Consider the following 19,261-nt stretch of genomic DNA (forward strand, 5'->3'; position numbering starts at 1 on the left):
GAGAATGTGAAAAGGGCAGATTCTTACAAAAGAAGAATAATCTTCAATGTCTCCTTTCTCCATTCTCGGTTGTTTATTTGGCTCCCACCAATGAAAAACTGTCCTTGTCGTCAACCAAGTGAGCTGTATTCAAACTTTAGAAGGAGCCTGCTATTTTCCTGAGTAAGGAAGTCGTGGGACTGATTCTGTGGTACCATGACAAGGATAATCAGCTTAATTAGTAGCCTCTTCCTACTGTGTCTCCTTATCCTTTCAATTACAGGCCTTTTTTGGCCCTGATTTTCCCCCTTTGTGGCAACAGTGCCCCAGCAGCACTGAAGTGCACATCTTCTTAAATGTCACACCCTACCACCCTGCCCCAGATGAAAGAGACTTCATGCTAGTCTCAGCAACCTTGGTCCTGGATGGGCTTAGACAACAATGGGAGAGAAGCAAGGCTACCAGGGCAGCCTACCCCTCCCCCCAGCATAAGAGAACAAAGGCAGAGAGGTGCCATGACCATTTCACCCACTAACAAACCGAAGTCAGGAAAGCAGGGAAGAAAAGTAGTGGAGAGCTGGTACCACCGCCCAAAGAGGCCATATTAGAAAATACTGAGAATGGCAGCCAAGGTTTGAAGTGGAGCAGAAGCAGGCTGTGGCTCCTTTTGCTGAGGACATAGGAAGGAAGGGTGGGTCTGACACTCAGCATACTGAGCTCTGTCTGTTCCCAGAGGAGGAGCCATAAGATGGCCTCAGAAGGGGACGGGAAGGTTGGGGTGAGAAGAAGAGAAATAGTTTTAGGTGCCAGCAGTATACTGGAAATGTGCTGGCCCGATACTGGGCAACTGCCTAGCCAGCATCCTTTCCCATCTTCCAGAAATAGCACTAAGCCTTGCTCAGTTGGACCTCCTGCCATCAGGCCATATGGTTATATTGTGTTAAACCACCAATGCGCTGATTCTAACTCTACGGGCACAGCGGGTTCAGAGATGGGCCTGAAGTTATCCAGAGAGTCCCCAGCTGTTTGCTGAACTATTAGGAAAGAACAGTTTGCTATCCACTGTGGATGTGGCTGGTAGGATATGAGCTTGAGCAACCGGTGTCCAATACCCCAACCATAAAACAGAGCCCTTTTCAGAATAAAGGCAATTCAGCAGAAGACCATGGAGCCAAGATGGTCAAAGATTCAAGTGATTTTGATCAGCCACACTCTCCAGCAGTGCCTGAAGCCAGAATGATGACTACACTCTTATTATAAGAATGGACACATTTCCTTTTGAGCCCCTATGATTTGAGGGTTGCTTCTGCCTTCCAACTAAATAAAGCCCTGTTTAACATATCCATTAAGATGAAGTGGCAGTCTTCACTATTGACAAAGGCTGACTCAACTGGCTTCAACTGTCTTGGCTAGACATGGCAAAATTAGAATTCAAATCCATGATATTTTTTTTTTCTCCTAGTCTCTGAGTGGCTGAGAGCTTTAGGCACCAGTGTAGGATCCAGAAGGCTGGAGTCCCACACTTCATCTCTGTCTCTGACCTGGCAAAGGTACCACTTGTCTTGGGTATTTCTTTTCTTCATTGGTAAAACAAGAAGGATGGGATAGCTGATTGCTAAATGTCTTTCCCAACTCAAAGAAAAAGAAAAAGAAGTCAGTAAGTCCAACATGCTGAAGGACAGGGTCAACTGGACCCCAGTGACAGCTGCCACTGGAGGGAGAGACTACACACTGGCTCAAGGAAAAGTAGCTATTAGAAAACGGTTCTAGCTGCAGTATTTGTCCAGCTCTTGGGGCCTCCATCCCACTGGCTCTGCAACTTTCTGGATGCTTCTTCCTCACAGTCATGCAGAAGTAGCCAGCAATTCCCATCTAAGGCAAGCTTCCACTGCCCGCACCAGCCTTTGACCAACACTCCAACTGAGCTGCCAGGTTTCTCACAGTGTTATCAGTTTCCCTCCCATATCTTGTGTGCACGTGCACCTATATAGGTCCACATGGGTGTGCAAGGTCACATGTGTGCACATGCTTGTGAAGTTCCTCAGGAACTGTCCACTTTTAAAACAACTTTTATTTTATGATGCGACTGCTTTGTCTTCATGTCTGTCTGTGCATCCTTTTTATGCCTGGTGCCCACAGAGGCCAGAAGAATACATGAGATCCCCTGGAACTGGAGTTACCCATGGTTGTTAGCTGCCATATGGCTGCTGGGAATCGAACCTGGATCCTCTGGAAGAGCAGCCAGTGCTCTTAACCTGAGCCATCTCTCCATTCCCTTCACCTTGTCTTTGGAGATAGGGTCTCTCACTGCTTGACACTCACCAAGTAGGCTTGGCTGGTGCTTGGCTGGCTGACCCAGGAACCCCCGGGCTCTGCCTGTCCTTGCTTCTTCAGCCCTGGAGCAGCACATATGCACCACTGTACCTGGCTTCTTGACTCATGTTCTGGGGAACCAAACTCAGGTCCTTGTGCTTCCAAAGCCAACCCTTTACCAATTGAGCCAGCTCTCCAACTTTCCACCTATAGCCTTAATTATCTCTGTAACAGCTCCTGCTCTCTGTGCCACCTGTAGGCAACTAGTTACAAGGCCATTGCTAATGCTTTTCCAGTCTGTCAGCATCTCTCCTTCGCCTTGGAAATCCTGACTACCTCCTCTACTCTCGTTCACTTCTGAGTGCTTTGATGTCAGTCTCTCTGGGTCAAGGCTTTGTTTCTGGGTTCTGATCTATGCTCTTGTCTATCTCCTTGCAACCTTCCTGGGATTTCAGTCACAGCCCATCTCAAATGTTCTCCACGATTCTGCCTGGATCACCTGGTTTCTCTTCCGTTTCCGATGCTGCAGATGCTGAACTCAGCTTCTTGTCACCCGGACTCAACCCTTTGCTCCTACTTTGGTTTCTTCTTCCGCAGTCCCCAAATTCTCAAGTTGCCCCACATTGACTGAACTATTGAATTTCTACTTCCACGAAGCTGGAGACAAAGGTGGTTACCCTTGGTATGCTGTGACTCCTGATGGCCTCCTTCTAGCTTCCTCCAGTAGACAGGTTGTTCCTGTTCAGTCTCCCAACTCCCCAGCGCCCAGTGAATCATACACAGACTCCTTTTTCTTGAACCCACAGCCTTGGAAACCTGGGCCTAGCAACCTTTCCTGTGAGCATTCCTTTTGCTCTGTTTGGCACCCTTGTTTGGTCCTTAGAGATGCTTCATCATTTAGGAACTCAGTGCATTTGATTATCTGATTTTCTCCGACTCCCTACAGTGAGTTTTCCATATCACATCAAGTGCAATTATTAAAAGCATGCAATTTTATCATGCTGCTCTATTTTAAAGTTCTCCAAAGGCTTTCCCCTATACTTAGTATAAAACCCAAGCTCTTAAACATGGTGTATAAAGTCCCACCTTAAAAAAAATTTTGTTTGTTTGTTTGTTTTGTTTTGTTTCTTGGTTTTTGAAACAGGGTATCTTCAGGTGGCCCTGGCTGTCGTGGAACTCACTCTGTAGACAAAGCTGGCCTTAAACTCAGAAATCCACCTGCCTCTGCCTCTAGAGTGCAGGGATTAAAGGCCTGAGCCACCACTGCCCGGCTTCCCTACCTTTTCATATGGTGACCTCACAATCTTCAAGGCTCTGCTTCCATTCACTTCCTCACACAGACCTTTCCTGATTGCTCTGCTCTCCTGCTGAGCCCGTATGTGGCTGTAGAGTCCTTCTCAACTTAGTCCTCACGGTAACCACAAGCAAATGGCCACGCTAGTAATTATGCCTACAGTAGCTGAACCAGCCTGCAATCCCTTAGCCACTATCAGATGCAAAACTGAGGCCTATAGATAACAAAGATGCTCACCCCAAAGAGGGGTGTGAGCTAGCAGTAGAGACAAGCTACAACTCAATGGTCCCTGCCTTTGGGTTATTATTTTTTCTCTGCACTGAGCTCTTCAAGGTAGGTGACCCCAAAGTATGGGAAGGCAGCATCTAGCTCCAAAAGGTGTAGAAAGAAAGGCTGGGGAGGCCAAAGACTCAGCAAAAGAGCTGTAGGTGGTCTGTCACTGGCAGAGAGGGCTGCTGCATCAGAGGCTTGGGAGAGCGGTTGCCATGGCAACGGGCCAGCCAAAGAAGGGTTTGGAGAGCAAGCTGCTAGACAAGCTGCTTCTTAAATCAGCACATTACCAAACAGTTAAAACATAAAAAGGGCTTCCATCCCGAGGCAGAGCCTGGAGGAAAATCCTAATTGTTACTCCTTAGAAATCTGTCTGAGTCTGAATCCAAAGAAGCAACCGATTTTTCCAGCGCAGCGGTTTTTTGAACCAAGAATTATTTTGTCCACATTTCTATTTTGGGGGTGCTCAAGCTCTTGGCAAGGTTATCTGGTCAGGGCCACGCAGTAAGCGGACTCTGGGAGGCTGAAGCAATGGAAAAGGGGACACGGGGAGGGGGGACTTTCTCCTCTTAGGTGATGACTTTTTGGAGTCCCAGGCCACCCTGCTCACACATCTCCATGGTTACTCTGGTCACTCTGTCTCACTTACCTCCAAGACCCTGCCACTGATGTACCGGTCACAAGTCTCACATTTGATGCCAAACTGGGAGTGGTAGTCAGACTCGCAGTACGGAACACCGTCTCTGCAAGAGGAAGTTCACATAGGAGGGGAAGTTAGTACAGTGGGGAGGACATCCTGATCCAGAACCTGGTCTGTCCAGGTGTTGTTCAGGACTGGACAGGATTGGGAGATTGAAAGTGCTTTTCAAACTCAAACTGCCCCTCAGACGCATAGCTAAAGAAAATCCATGGGGATCTGTGGTATTGCGTCAGGTCCCTAAGCTCCAATGGGAACACTACTCTGAGCTGCCATTTTTGGTGTCTTTTCTTTTTCCTCTCCCCCATCCCCATAAGTTATCCAGACCCATCTGCTTCTCGTGGTCCCAAAGGACTCTTCTGGAAAATTATTTAAGACATGTTTTGTTTGCTATAGAAAACGTAATGCTCACACATGGTACAGACAGGCATAAGGGAAATGTTTCCCCTTTCCTTCCACACTTTCCTGGTTTCCCTTCTGGGATGTAACAATATGATAAGTTTCTTACAGACCCTCAAGAGATCAGATCCTCCTTTAGCCAAACATTTTATCCACTTGGTTGAGCTGATAGACCATAAGAAGTCTCCCACAGTTTATACACTATGTCTCCCATTATCATTGTGTGTATATGTGGTGGTGGTGGTAGTGGTGGCGGTGATGGTGGTGGTGTGTGTGTGTTTGTGTGGTGTGGTATAGTATGTGGTGTCCCACAGCAGTCATGTGGAGGTCAGAGGATAACTGTGGAGTTTGTTCTCTCTTTCCACGTTTCTGTGGGTTCCAGGGATCGAACATGGGATTTAAATCAGGTGTCAGTCTTGTGTGGTGTCGTTACCCACTGGATTATCTCGCCAGCCTGGCTGTGGCTTATTATACTGCTCTCTACAGCTGATGGCTGCCATTGCTTGCTTTGATTCTCATGGATCATTTCATTTAATAGTTATGGCAGCCCAGGGAGGTCAGTACTATTAATCTCTCAGCGTGTGAATAAGAAAGCCCAAGCATGAACAGGTAAGTGACTTCCCCAGGTCATCCAGGACCACGTGCACTGAGGATCAAGCCCAGGGATCTGACTTCTCCCCCATGTTTTCATGAGGATTGAAGGAGATGCACTCGGGATATGTTAGGGTTTCGTCTGTGTCTGGCTCACTGCCCACTCAGGAAAGTCATCAATCACCATGGCGGCTATGAGAATCTGTTCTCCCACTTTTGGGTAGAGGGTAAGGTGGATCAGACACAGATAAGCCTTTTTAAAGAGCAGGCATGCTATTTCTGTCTCCAGCTGGAGCTCTACCTGGGAGCAAAGTGATTAACATTACCTGAAGTTAAAGTCGCTCTGATTCACAACCTCTCTGACTCAACTAACCTGACCACTAACCACTCAGGTAAATCAGGTTCTCGCTCTGCAGGTGTAAGTATGGGTAACGGCGCAAAGAAAAAAAATTGTCATCTGGGTTAAAAAAAAATGCCAATACAACTTCACTTGGATCCCTGGGTTGGGGACACCTTAGGGAATTGGAAATATACATAATTATAAACACAGGCAGGCAGATGGGAAAGTTGCATCTACTGTGTCCTTATTAGACATGGAACATAGACCTCCGAAGTCATCTTATTAACAAATGAGCAAACTATGACTTAGAGCTGTCGAGTCCTTGGCCAAGGTCATCCAGGCAGGAGGATTCTGCCTGGAGCATTTGTAGTAACATCATGACTCCTGCCACTCTGCTGCCGCAGATGAGGGCCCAGGGACAGACTCCAGAGACCTGGGAGTGGGTAATTTAGACTGGGGCTCCAGAGCTGTGTGCTGGACACTTGGCTTAGACATTCCCTCCTTGGCATGCTTAGAGGGGAATGCCTAATACCCTACAGACATGGCATCTAGGGCTTCCAGTGACTCAACCTCAGCTCGCCTCTGCAGCCTGGCATTCGGCTTCACCCCTGAACATACTCGTGTCCCCAAACTGGATGGAAGTGACTGACCTATGCCCATCCTACTTCCCCTGATGGGCTGGGATTCTGCCTCCACGCTTGTCTTTGTAGTTTTGAATCTTACCCAGTCTTTCAAGGCCCAGCTCAAACCTTCCACGAAGCTCTCAGACTCCAGATGGCATCTGTAGCTTGTTAGAAAGGGATCCTTCCTTGCTCTGGAGGTTCATAGCCCTACGATGCACCGTGGACACAGGCTGGTGTATTTGGCCAGCAGCTATTTCTCCTTCCTCAAGGAGCTGTATGTGGGCTTTCCTTCGAGGGCCACCCTTTCCTATTTCAGCTTTCTAAGTATCACAAGGGATGCTCTAAGGTTGGGCCTTCCTGGTTAGTGTTTGAGCAGGCCTGGGCAGGTAAAGCAAGGTAGCTAAGTCAGAGGTGGTTGTGGGGCTTCTGCTGCCATTTCTAGAGAAAGGCCTCTTTCACCAACCTTTCTAACTTGATGATCTAAAGCCAGGCACCACTGATGATTTTCTTTGCTATTTAATCTGCCTGGGGATTAATCTAATAGAGAGGGGAGCAGAGGAGGAAGGGAAGGATGAGAGAGAAAAAGGAAGTAGAGGAGGAGATAGACCATAGTGCTGAAGACATCTTCAAGAAGCTAGTATACCAAGCTGGACACTGGGAGTGCATACTTTTAATTAGGAGGCAGAAGCAGGAGGATCTTTGTGAGTCTGAGGACCAGCCTGGTCTTCAGAGTGAGTTCTAGGACAGCCAGGACTACACAGAGAAGCCTTGTTTCAAACAAACAAACAAAAAACAAAAAGGAAAAGAGAAAGAGATGGATGAAGAGAAGAAGAAGAAGAAGAAGAAGAAGAAGAAGAAGAAGAAGAAAGAGAGAGAGAGAGAGAGAGAGAGAGAGAGAGAGAGAGAGAGAGAGAGAGAAATAGTAGGAGGATAAAGAGAAGAAGAAGAAGAAGAAAAGAAACTAGTACATGTTTGACCTTTCCATATCTGAATCAAACAACTCCAATTGCTGCTTTTAAATGTGTTGCACTGGGCTTTTGGTAACTCATGACTGATACTCATAGCTCACAGGCTCTTTCCACAAACCCATGGTGTCCTAATTCTTCCTGTCCATAGCTTGTCTCACTTATTGAATGTGTCTCCACAGGAGACACCATGTATAATGTAGCTCTATAGCCTCACCACCTCCTGGCATTGGGCCAGACAGGGGCAGAGGAAGTGTCTGGGATCAGAAAGTGCCAAAGTGTTAAGGGTCTTGCTTCCAGTTGCCTTTGGGTGTTTGAACATATTTGTGTGGTCACTAGTGTCAAGGCCTGAAGAGAAGTGTCCAAAGCTGCCGTGTGTAAGTCTCTGAGGTTGAGTCCTCTTACCTCATAGTTTTATTTATCCACCATCTCCTCCTATCTCAATTAAACCCATGCCTCTGCCTCTGCCTCTGCCTCTGCCTCTGCCTCTGCCTCTGCCTCTGCCTCTGCCTCTGCCTCTGCCTCTGCCTCTGCCTCTGCCTCTGNTGCCTCTGCCTCTGCCTCTGCCTCTGCCTCTGCCTCTGCCTCTGCCTCTGCCTCTGCCTCTGCCTCTGCCTCTGCCTCTGCCTCTGCCTCTGCCTCTGCGAGTGCTGGGGTCAAAGGCATGTGCCATGCCTGGCCAGGGGAGGTGTAATGTTACAGTCCATCCAAAGATGTCTGTTAGTTCTTTGTGCATCGTGAGAGCGCAGTAAATGTTAGGAAGCATTCTCATTATTAAAACGTAAAACATACACATTACTACTTATAATTATAAATGGTGGTAGCATGTGAAAAACAGAGCAGTCTGATGGTAGTGATGGAGGTGGGAATGATGGCGTGGAGCCGGCTACCTCTGAGTTGGAGGCACACAGAAAGAAAGGAAGGAGCCACAGGTGAAGACCACCAGTGCATCATGGGAGATGGAACAACTCAGGAAGGCCTGAAGGTAGGAAGAGGCTGGGAGGGTGGTCACTGTGGCTTCTGTGGCTTCAAGTGGATGTGAGGAATGGTGATGGTGATGTTGGGGATTCACCCGGGAGACATGATGGGGAGAGGGAGAGAGGCACTCACTTGCTAATGTATTCCCCAGTGAGGATGACGCTACAGGTCTGGCATTTGAAGCAGCTGACGTGCCACTGCTTGTCCAGTGCCAGGAGTGACTGGCCATGTTTGATCTCCTCTTTGCACCCTGCACAGTCTGAGAAGACAAAAGGAAGAAGAACAGCTTGGGTCCGGCCACCATCACCTGCCGAGGGAACCCAACCCTGGATCATCACCTGCTGAGGGAACCCATCCCTGGGTACCACTGTACTCCCTACAGGTGCCCACAGTACCTGTAGGCTGCCTGTACCCAGAGACCCTGCCAGGCAGGAAGAAAGGTTGCCAGAGCTCTGGCCTGTGGACAAAGGACCATGGAGTGATGGGAAGGAAAGCGCCGCCCCGCTGCTCACCATGACCGCCATTTCTGCAAGCTCATGCTCTCTTCCATCACCCTAGAGCCTGTCATATTTGCATCATCTAGGAGCTTGAACACCCACCACTGCAGTCCCTATGATGAGAATGGAACTCCACCATGACCTCTACATGGTAAAATTTGAGAAGCCCTGTGTTTGGAGACAGGCGGCATCTTTCCATTCCCTTTTTAGGCAAGGACTATGGGACGGTTAATCCACTTGGTCAACTTGGTCCAACCTGATTTGGAGTCCTACAGGAGGTACACATTTAGATGTGAGGGTATTTATATATAGTTTGAATTGATGGGGGCGGGGGGAGATGCTGCCTGCCCTGAGTGTGACTGGCACCACCCTATGGGCTGGGCCGAATCAAAAGGAGACAAGGAGAGCAGCAGCTGACAGAGTGACCGTGTTCTCTTTGGACCGTGTTCTCTTTGATATGAGCACATGCTCCTGCCACAGCTGTGACTCACTCCTGACACTGCCCCCCTCCCCCCCGCCATGATGGACTATAGTCTCTGAGCCATGAGCCAAAGAGAAATCTTTCCAACTTAGTACTTGACTGCAATAAGGAGAAAATTAACTAGTGAAAGGCCATACTTGTGTTTTGTGTTAAATCTATCTATCTATCTATCTATCTATCTCCTAGCCTGGTGCTAGGCACAGAGTAGGAACTCAAAGGATATTGGCTGAAGGAAGTCTGAAGAATGACTGGATCTCAAAGTGCTCAGGCAAAGGAGTGAATCCCCCATGTTCAACTCTCCCCGGCACACAACAAGAAGAGCCTAAGGAGACTGTCCCAAATCAGAAATGTAGTTTTGCTCCCTGTCACTGTTACTCTTGAGCCAGAGTTGGACAGAAAATAAGTTGGAGCCCAGTGATCTGGTCTGCCTATTGTTCAATGAGTGTAGAGTGGGGTGGGTGGGGCAGGAAATGCAGCCAGCATCCAGGGTACTTGGGAAATCCTGGGGATTCCAGCCTTGCTGATCAGATGGCCCACTCTGGAGGAGGAACATGGTCACCGGGGAAAGTTTATCAGAGGTCAAACCTCCTTATTGGCGTCATAAGACGCACGTACACTTTGGAGCGTGTGAGGGGAAGCCGCATCTAAACTCGGGGGACCTGGCTAGACGGTCCTTAATCTGGTCCTGGAAGAGGAGATGGTGTGTCTAAAGGGTGGTGCATTTAGAAGGCTGTTGGGGAGCATCTGGGACCTGAGCATCGGTAGGGTCAGTTCCTGCAGTCTGAACACTTGACTACTGAGCACCTCCTTAACCTCCCTTAGCATAAGCTGGGGTAGGAAGGTCTCCAACTGCAACGTGCTTTAAGCCTTTGGATAGGCTAGACAGCCAAGAATGCACAGCTTTATCTTTTTCCCTTTCATTTTTCTGGAATCAGTATGTCTCCCTGTAACACTCCCCCCCTCAAAAAAATGAAATAAAATTGTAGGTTTTAAAATTCAATGGCTTTGGTAGGTCAGGTGCCTCCTCTCTTTATGAACAGACAGTGTCTGGTCACGTTGTCTATGTGGCTCCTCAAGAGGACTTAACCATCACAGAAGGGCTTCAGGTTCTCAGAGCACTTGGTCACGTGTCCCAGGCAGGGCAGGAATCTACCATATTGTTGACAGGTGGTACCTGTTTCATGGCTTATTACATGCAAAGGCTCAGCCTTTCCTGGGTCCACTTGTGCTGTGTTTGGCTAGGCATGACGGTCAAGGACGTCTTCCTTCTGTAGAGCTAAGGCCTGACTCTGTCACTTCCCTTATTCTTACGTATCAAAGAACAATCTTCTTGTTTCTTACCCGACGATGATCCCTTCAAACAACTGAAGGCAACTGTGGTTTCTTTTCTTCTCCCTTAGCCACTGTGCCTTGTGCTCTACTTGATGTGCCCATCCACATCCACTCGGGGACTCCATAGTGGCAGGAATCATATTAGCTGAGTATGAAACTCTCTGACTCTTCAGTGAGGCTTCCTTGATAGCTGGCTGTTTGCAGAAATGGCCACATTCCAAAAAAGTGCCCTTTCTACAGGCTAGAGGGACACACTTGAGATGAACTTAGCACACCGAGCTACAAACAATCAGCAGCCAGTGGGGTGTAGTGGTTAGAGGCTGGGCAGAGAATGCAGTGAACTGGGCTCTGGCAAGTTCCTCTTCTAAACGGCTTCCCTACAACCAGGTCAGTAGAACTGACATTCACACAAGTGGTTGTTCTATTTGACATTCTTGTGTTTTCACACGCATCCTGTGCGTTTGCCAAGTTTCTGATCTGAAGGGAAGCCCTACTTCTTCCTTTTGAGAATTCTGGGGTGCCCTCACTTGGGGCTTTTCTGTCCGTGTTACTCTGCTGGTCCTCCATTGTCCCGGCTTCCTGTTCCCTGGGACTTTTCCTCCCTCTTCCTTCTCCTTTTGCTCCTGTTCACTGATGGACACACCTCTCTGGGAGCCCACGGGTCTGGTGCCATAAACAGGGTTGGGAGAGTCACTCTCTATCCTTGGTATTTTTTGGGGGGAGGGGGAGCCAGCTGTCAACTCTTCTTGTATGTCTCTCCATTCCAAAATTACAGCCTTCAGCTGGCAGGATGCGTGATGCCCCCACCTGTTCCTCCCAGATCTCTCACTTTACTATCAAAGCCCCGAGAGATCCCATGTAGCCATTTTTAGTTTAGTGGGCTACATCATCCATTCTATTTAGGTCAGCAAAAGTAAGTGAGCTTTGTGAAGCGCAGCAAGTTATTCACCTTGCTTTAGGCAACTAGCCTAGGAAGACAGGACCTTATCCAATTAGAAAGACAGACATACTCCTGGTAGAGGGAGCTAGGGGAATAGCCTCAGAGCCTTAACATCTGTGTTACTTTGGGAAGGTCATTTATAGGTTCCGAGTCTCCATTTTCTTACTTATAAAGCAATTACTCTTTTTGCCTTCATAGATTTGTAATGATCGAGATATCTGTTCATTGATTGCAATGCCTAACAATAGAATAAACGCTGGTGGATTCGTAGTGATGGAGGGGTGTGTTAGTGATGGTAACTGCTGTGGGGGTGATGGCTATAGTGGTGACGGTGACGACTCTGGTGGTGATTATGATGACGGTGCTGCTAACGGTGACAATGGTGCTGGTGCTGGTGGTAGTGCCGGTGATGATTGTGGTGGTGATGTAATGATTGTGCTGGTGCTGGTGATGTTTGTGCTGGGGACGGTAATGATTGTGGTGGTGCTAATGTTGATGTGGATGTTTCTCCTGCTATTGATTCTTCTTTATGAGATCTATGATCTGGGGGTATTTCTTTTACAGATGATAACATGATTTTTTTTTCCTCTCGACAGTTTATGACTATTTTCCCTTAAGTAAATATTATTCTAGCTTTTCCAGAATATATCCACACTACAGGGATGAAACTTCACACTCTTACAGCTAAGAAAAAAAAAACCCTAGGTGATTTGTCCTTTTTCTGTCCTCTGGTATGTTTTTCTCTATCTTTCAGTTCTTGTTTTGGTTCTCTCCATTCCTTGGGTGTTCAGGAGACATCTACTATGCCCTCTTGTCAGGGCTCCTTGGCATAGTCTGTGATCATCTCTGCAGAGTATATGTCAAGAAAATATGCTCTGTGGGTGCATGGGTAGACGTTTTTATTTCTGAGCTAAGCCAAAGGCCTTTGTTCCCCTGGAAACGGCTCACATGCCCACTTGTTTGTCTTTAACAACTTCTCCCTCCTCCTTCTGGATATCCCAGTCTGCAAAACTCTGGTGGAGGCACGTTAGATAGCTCTCTTCTAGACATCTCTTCTAGAACTTGTTCCTATATTAGGCTTCCACTCGGTAAAGAAAGCCTTCCCTGTTTCTGAGACTTCAGCACACACAGAAACACACAGTGCACCCCAGAGAATTCACAGTGGACTCAGGAATCTTATTCTCCATGTTCCTTTGGTGTATTTTCTACAGTAAACCTTGGAGTCAGCTAGCCTTTCTCATTGCTGTAACCAAATACCAGAAAGAAACTATTAAAGGTGTGTGTGTGGGAGATTCATTTTGGCTCATGGTTTTGAATGTTTCAGCCCATTATGGTAAGCCATTTGCCTCTCCAGCCTAAGGGGCTATGGTATCCACATTCAGGATGAGTCTGCCCCTTTAGGTAATCCTTTGATCATATTCATCCCAAAGTGTGCCTAAACAAATCGTGCTAACCTGATCCCTGAACAGGAACGCTGTTGTTTTTTTACAACACTCCTGAGAAGATGATAAGGCATCCCATTAGGTTTTTTTTTTTTTTTTTTCATAGCTGTATAAATCAAGTGTCAGGGAGGCTATAAGACCACTTTGTCTCATGCAGCCTCCCAACTCAAGCTTGCTTCCGTCTGTTTTTCACATATGCGACCACTGGTCTCTGAGCTTCCAGGAAGCATAAGCCACAGGGCGAGAACCCTTATCTAGTGTTTTGGTCATAGGGATATGATATCAAGGAGTTATAAAGGATAGTTGTGTGCACACTCAGCCACCTAGGGATGAAACCTGGTCAGAGCAATGGATTGTTCTTGGGTATTGTCAAGGACACTAAAGGAAGAGTCCTTAACATCCCATCCCAGGAAAAGATCTGACTTCACGGAAAGGAAGAACAGGCAAGTCAAGCCCATTCATTGCCTCTCCCATCAGTTCACCACAGTGAGGCAGACTGTAATAGAGCCCTTGGGAGCTGAGGGCAGCTGACGTAGAGTCTTCTTGGCTCACCTCCTTGGTGTGATGTAGCTCCAGCATGCTGACTGTGCTGGTGCCATGCCTGGCTGCCTCTGTACCCACACAGTAATGCAGCACAGGATGCTAATGGGTTTTCATTGATTCTCTTGATGGGGTGAGCCAGGGTATCATATAACATGAAAGATCATTGGAGCTCAGTGTGGCTCAGGAGACCCAGAGCGCTGGATCTGTGTGTGCTTGTGGGTGTGTGCTGTCCACGGCTCTACAAGGACATCTAAGAACAGGCATTTAAACATCTTGTCAGTACACACACTGAGTGAACTGACTTCTGCAGATTAGGACTGCCCTAAGGCACACTCTCAACCTTTACGTCCCCCTCAGATATGTGGCTTGATAAAAACGTCCTGTTATTATGGTGTGGTTGACTTCTTTCTTATGACTAGATGCTATTCTCGCCCTAAGAACAGCTAATGAGTCACCCAAGAGGCTCACAAAGAATGATGACACCTGGATTCCACTCTCAAAGTTCCAGATGAGCCCAGAGATGTCTTTTCACAACAGGATGATCCACAAGGCTGACATAGTGGTTCCAGAAACATGCTCTGTGGGGTTTATTCCTAAAATCACTCCTGACCTCTTGCATGAGCTTCTAGAAACAGAGAACTACTGGGAACAAAACACTTGATCAACTCTGCTGCAGTGTTGGTACATAGAATCAGGAACCCCTCCCCCCCCCCACTTGTTCTAGAAAGAACCCTACCAAAGTGGCGCTGGCTATCATTCCCTATAGCTAGGTAGCCTGTCTTCCCTGCATTGTTCTGTGGAGCTTGTGCCTGGGCTGTATGCCAACTGGGTAATGCTTCAGGATCCATCCAGGGTGGCCACCTCCCCTGCTTCCCGCCAGGACAGGGTACTCGGGAGGACATGTTCATGGACAGAGAGGTGCCTATGGGGAGGACTCACGGCTTGGTCCACGGATCTTGATCGGCTTGCTGCTGGTCATTGACTGGGAGCACGTCTGACATACACATTCTTTCCCACTGAAGGTCACCTTATCTCCAATGGGGAAAGGCTTCCTGCAAGGCGATGAGAAAGAGAGTCAGTGTCTCCTGTTCTGAAGATTCTGTGGCTCCTGGTGACTAACAGGGCATGTGCTTGGGTATTGTATAAGATGTGTAGCCTGTTTCCTAGAGCATCAGACAAGTCAAGTGCTATTCAGAATGACAGACTGGATAAAGCACCCAGAATCCAGGGGCCGGGAACTGGAAATCTTGTTGGGCTAGTTATATCACGTGATGGTGGTAAGTCCTACTGTCACTGTGAGTTTATGCTCCCCAGCTGTAATAGAGAGGCACCCCAATCCTCACAGAGCTCTTCTGTCATTGCAGCTTGCCCTGTCCCCATGTATCAAGGGACCACTCAGGCCCCAAAGTTGCCAATTTCTCCCTTTCACTATTTAGACAAATCTTAAAACCCTCTTCTCAATGAGAAGACTATCAGCCCCCAAACAACATTTCCCCCTTGTCCTGTATTTGCTCTGTTTCTTTAGCCAAGGGGTCTCAAGCTCATACATCTGCCTGCCCAACAAAACGATAAACTACATCTAGAGCCCCCACACTGCCAATGCCGTTGAGTGGCTGCTTTTGTTCATGCGATGTGGGGCGCCTATCACACACGCTCGGAGCTTAGCACAGAACAAATGGCCCCACTGTCTTTCTATCAGCAACAGAGGTCAGTGGAGGGAAATCTGGGATGGGGATCTGGGTAGCTATATCCTCACCATCCTGATTTGTAAGCCATTAGTCAGAAATTCTAACTGGTTACTCTATTTGGCAACTAACCAACCAGTGGTTATTTTACGGGGAGAATAATTAATCAATACTTTCTTTTCCAAAATAAAAATGCGCATGTACTCAAATCATATTTTGCTTATGACTTAATCAGAGATGGCCATTAAATTTTAACACACTGGTGGGCGGGGCTGAGGTTTTCTTCAGTTTGATTTCATCTCCTTAATGTGTTGCTTGGCATGGAGCTGACCCATACATAGTGCGCATTGCCAAATTGACAGACACGTGACTGAGCTGTCTGGCAGGGAAGTGGGCAGAGAGGAGCTGTCCTGAGAGGGTGGGTTGGATGCCTACCGCAGGGGCAAGAACAAGCATGCTGCAGGCCAGCCACTGGATGCGAGTCTCTGTGTGCACCTTATCATGCATCTTACTGAAAGCTAGTGAGGTTGCCATGGTCTGACCTCCGTTACCCAGGCTTACTTGCTGGAGTCATCCTTCCAGCAAGAGACAGTGTTGGGATGATGGAGGAAGGCTATCGATAGACATCCTTATGCTACCCTAAGGATGAGAGTGTGGAAGCCTGGCCAGAATGATCCTTGGCTCCCAGACTGACTTTTGAGAGACAAGATATCCGTGGCTTCCTTGGAGGCTCTGAGAGGAAATGGACCACCAACCATGGGGTTTAGATCCTTACCCTGCCATCATAGGATAAACTAGTGCTTTACAGCCCACTGGATGTGACGAGACAAGATCTGGGGGCTACACGGTTTGAAAACCACTGGCCTATCAGAGCAGTCCACCCACTCTCAAGTGTCCAGAAATATCAGATTTCAATGAAAAGCCTATATGCTCCTGGGCTGCCTGGGAAAGGCCACGTTATCTATCCTCTTCCCTCGGGCTTACCCAAGAGGGCCTGGTCTCCTAGGACACTCACCTGCACAAGCTGCACACGAAGCATTTAGGGTGGTAGGTGCGGCCCAGGGCGGAGATGACCTCACCGGTGATGAAGTCCCGGCAGCTATCACAGCGGGTGCCATAAAGCTGTTGGTAGTCCTGGGTGCAGATGTACTCCTGGTTCTTGAAGAAGAAGCCCGACTGGGCCAGGCCGCATCCACAGACTTGGAGAGACAGGGAAGGGGACAGTGCAGGTTGAGTCCAGGGAGCGTTTGCAAGAAGAAGATCCTTGCTAGGGGAAAGGCTGCTGTCTGACGTTGTCATGAGTTGACATGAGGTGGTGGCATGTTAGAGCTTATGGGCTTTGGGGTCCTCTGTGTTAGAGTCATATGGAGCTTCTTCCGGGAAGGATGCCTAAGCCTGGTCTGGACTCTCTGAGTTCAGGGCTGGGTTTTCACGCTGCCCAGCTGATTCTGATATATAGTCCCTGGGAATCATGGACATTATACAGTCCTCTCGAATACACTGAATTTCAAGGCCTTGGGGATCATGGCATGCCACCCAGCTGGTGGTATCATGACATTGAGAATGAATCAATCACTAAAATAAAAAAATCTCTTGGGCACTTGCTGTGTGTTTGACTCTCCCTCAGGTCAAGAGCGGTGTGGAGATTCCAGGCTCCAAATCCCCCAGCTGAAGAGAATAGGTTGGCAACGGGATGGAAAATGTGAGGCTTCTGATTGGTTCTTGCTGCAGCCAGAGGACTGGCCTGTTTCCAGCCATGTGATGCAAAATATACAGTCCCTGAACTACAAAAAGCTCAATGTGTCTGCAGAGAGAAGATGCACGCATTATGCGCGACGGACCGTGAGATAGGTACAGATCACGGGAGAAAGGATATCCTGTCAGCATGGAGGGAGGGATCAAAGCATTGATACCACAGAATGGGACAGAGCACAGGCACAGGGAGTTGCCAGCCACAGTTGTATGGGGTGAGACTGGGGCACAGTGGAGTTTGCAGGGAGTGAAGGGAAGTCACACAGGACAAAATGGTTCTAGCCCACCAGGAGAAAGGCAACAGTCCAGCTGAAGAAGTTCAGGTTTCCCCCATGTGGGATAAGTCCCAAGCCAGTGGTTGGTTCTGAGGGTGAGATGAGAGATACAGGAGGCCATAAAACAATGCATGCTTTGCCATTACTCTTGGCTCTCCACCAGAACTTGATGGTAACACCCTACTGCAGAAAACAACACATGCTTTGATCCCAGGATTCAGAGAGGACAAGCTGAAGCTTTCTCCAGTGTGGCATTTTATAGAAATAAATAGAGGCTGGGTAAGAGAAAAGCAGGTAGATTTGTAGAATAATTGAATTTATGGAGGAAACAAGCCCCACTAAGGGAATCTGGAAATAAGATCTCCCAATAGGAAGTTAACTTATGAAACGAACACATTAAGCTATAGGAAGAGGCTGTTTCTTCCAATGGAAACAAAAGGGTCCTGGAGATAATGAAACCCCAGTAAGCAGGTGAGCGTACCAGTTCAGCTAAAACTAGAGTGAGGAAGTGCAAAGGCCCTTAGGTCTCATGTCTAGCCCTGCTTGTCCGCACCTATCTGGAGACTGTCTGGTTGCTTGGCTTTCCACACAGTCCATCTCTGGGTGGAAAGAGCTGGAAGACTAAAGAGTAGTACAGTACTCAGCAGGTACTCTGATCTTTGACATGAGTTCCCTGAGGATTTTGGTAGATACAAAAGGCGGCTCTCTCAAGTCTGGGCAATGGCTGGGGAACCAACAGTTTCCAAACCTGTCAGTTTGCAGAACCAGCTTGGAATGGGTGATGTCACCTGAGTAAATACTATTTCATTACAGAGAGTTCTGCAAAAGAAGCCAGACTGACAGCAGGAGAGCTTTGCAGATTTGGGCAAACATGTCTCGCAAGTGTTTGCTCACTTCCATAGGCTGGCAGCAAGCTTAACAGACAGTGGGGGATGGGGTGATCTTGGAACCAGATCACTGGGTTCTAGTCTCATTCCTGCCACTATGTCTTTGGATGACCTTGAACTTGGCCTTTTCCTTTCTGGGGCCTCAGTTTACACTAAGGAGGCTGAACTTCTAGAACCGACCTCCTGTGGGCCCAGGAGAAGAACTTGGGGGCTTGACATGTGTCTGAGCATTTTGAAGTCAGTGTGAAGTCTTGCTGGGTTAGGGAAAGGCAGAATGGATGGTGGGGACAGTGGTGACAAGAGGCCAGGAAGGTCTCAGCTTTCAGGCACCATGGAAATTCATCCTCTTAAACAATACCTGGCCTTGGGAGCAGGCAAAGGCAGGGCACAGGCTGTTCTGGGCACGCAGGTGGTGGATCAATTGCTTCATGGAATCAGTTGGGTCATGGCCTACTACCTCATTGGAAACAGCTCCTGTTTTTTCCCTTTTTTTTCCTCCTTTGTTTTCTCTGCCAACTCCACCTCCAGAGTCATCTCTCCCAGTGGAGAGAACCAGGAGGCCATGAGAAAACTTGGAACAATCAGTTCCTTCATTTCCTCCAAGGAGCTAGAGGAGGAAGTTTCTGGTGGGAAGGATGTAGAAGTTGATAAGAATTGAAGGGAGTCCTGGAAATACAGTAGGGAGCCGGGCATGGGAGGCAAGCAAGGAGCGAACAAGAGCAGGACAGCAGATGCATAGGAGGCCGAGCAGAGCCTCATACACAGGGCACACGCTACTCGAGGGATTGGTGAGAATGAGCACATAGGGGTAGCCATGATGCATACATACACACATATGTAAGACTGTAATGATTAAGACAACAAGAACTTGCTGGGCAGTGGTGGCACATGCCTTTCTTTAACCCCAGCACTTGGCAGAGGCAGAGGCAGAGGCAGAGGCAGAGGCAGAGGCAGAGGCAGAGGCAGAGGCAGAGGCAG

At 48.1% G+C, this 19,261-nt stretch overlaps 1 protein-coding gene across 13 annotated transcripts in view; it reads right to left on the bottom strand.

Moving 5' to 3' along the window:
• The window catches only part of Ablim3 (actin binding LIM protein family member 3), a 115,907-nt gene that overhangs the window by 41,843 nt on the left and 54,803 nt on the right, over positions 1 to 19,261 (bottom strand). For all 13 annotated transcript variants that reach the window (XM_021214837.2, XM_021214833.1, XM_021214832.2 and 10 more), the window contains 4 exons: positions 16,385 to 16,568; positions 14,624 to 14,736; positions 8,582 to 8,708; positions 4,506 to 4,599 (listed from right to left, as the gene is read on the bottom strand). In XM_021214837.2, coding sequence (XP_021070496.1) covers positions 4,506 to 4,599; positions 8,582 to 8,708; positions 14,624 to 14,736; positions 16,385 to 16,568 — 518 coding nt within the window. The remainder of the gene's footprint in view (positions 1 to 4,505; positions 4,600 to 8,581; positions 8,709 to 14,623; positions 14,737 to 16,384; positions 16,569 to 19,261) is intronic.

This window comes from Mus pahari, chromosome 15, assembly GCF_900095145.1.
Source record: "Mus pahari chromosome 15, PAHARI_EIJ_v1.1, whole genome shotgun sequence".
Taxonomy (NCBI): Eukaryota; Metazoa; Chordata; class Mammalia; order Rodentia; family Muridae; genus Mus; species Mus pahari.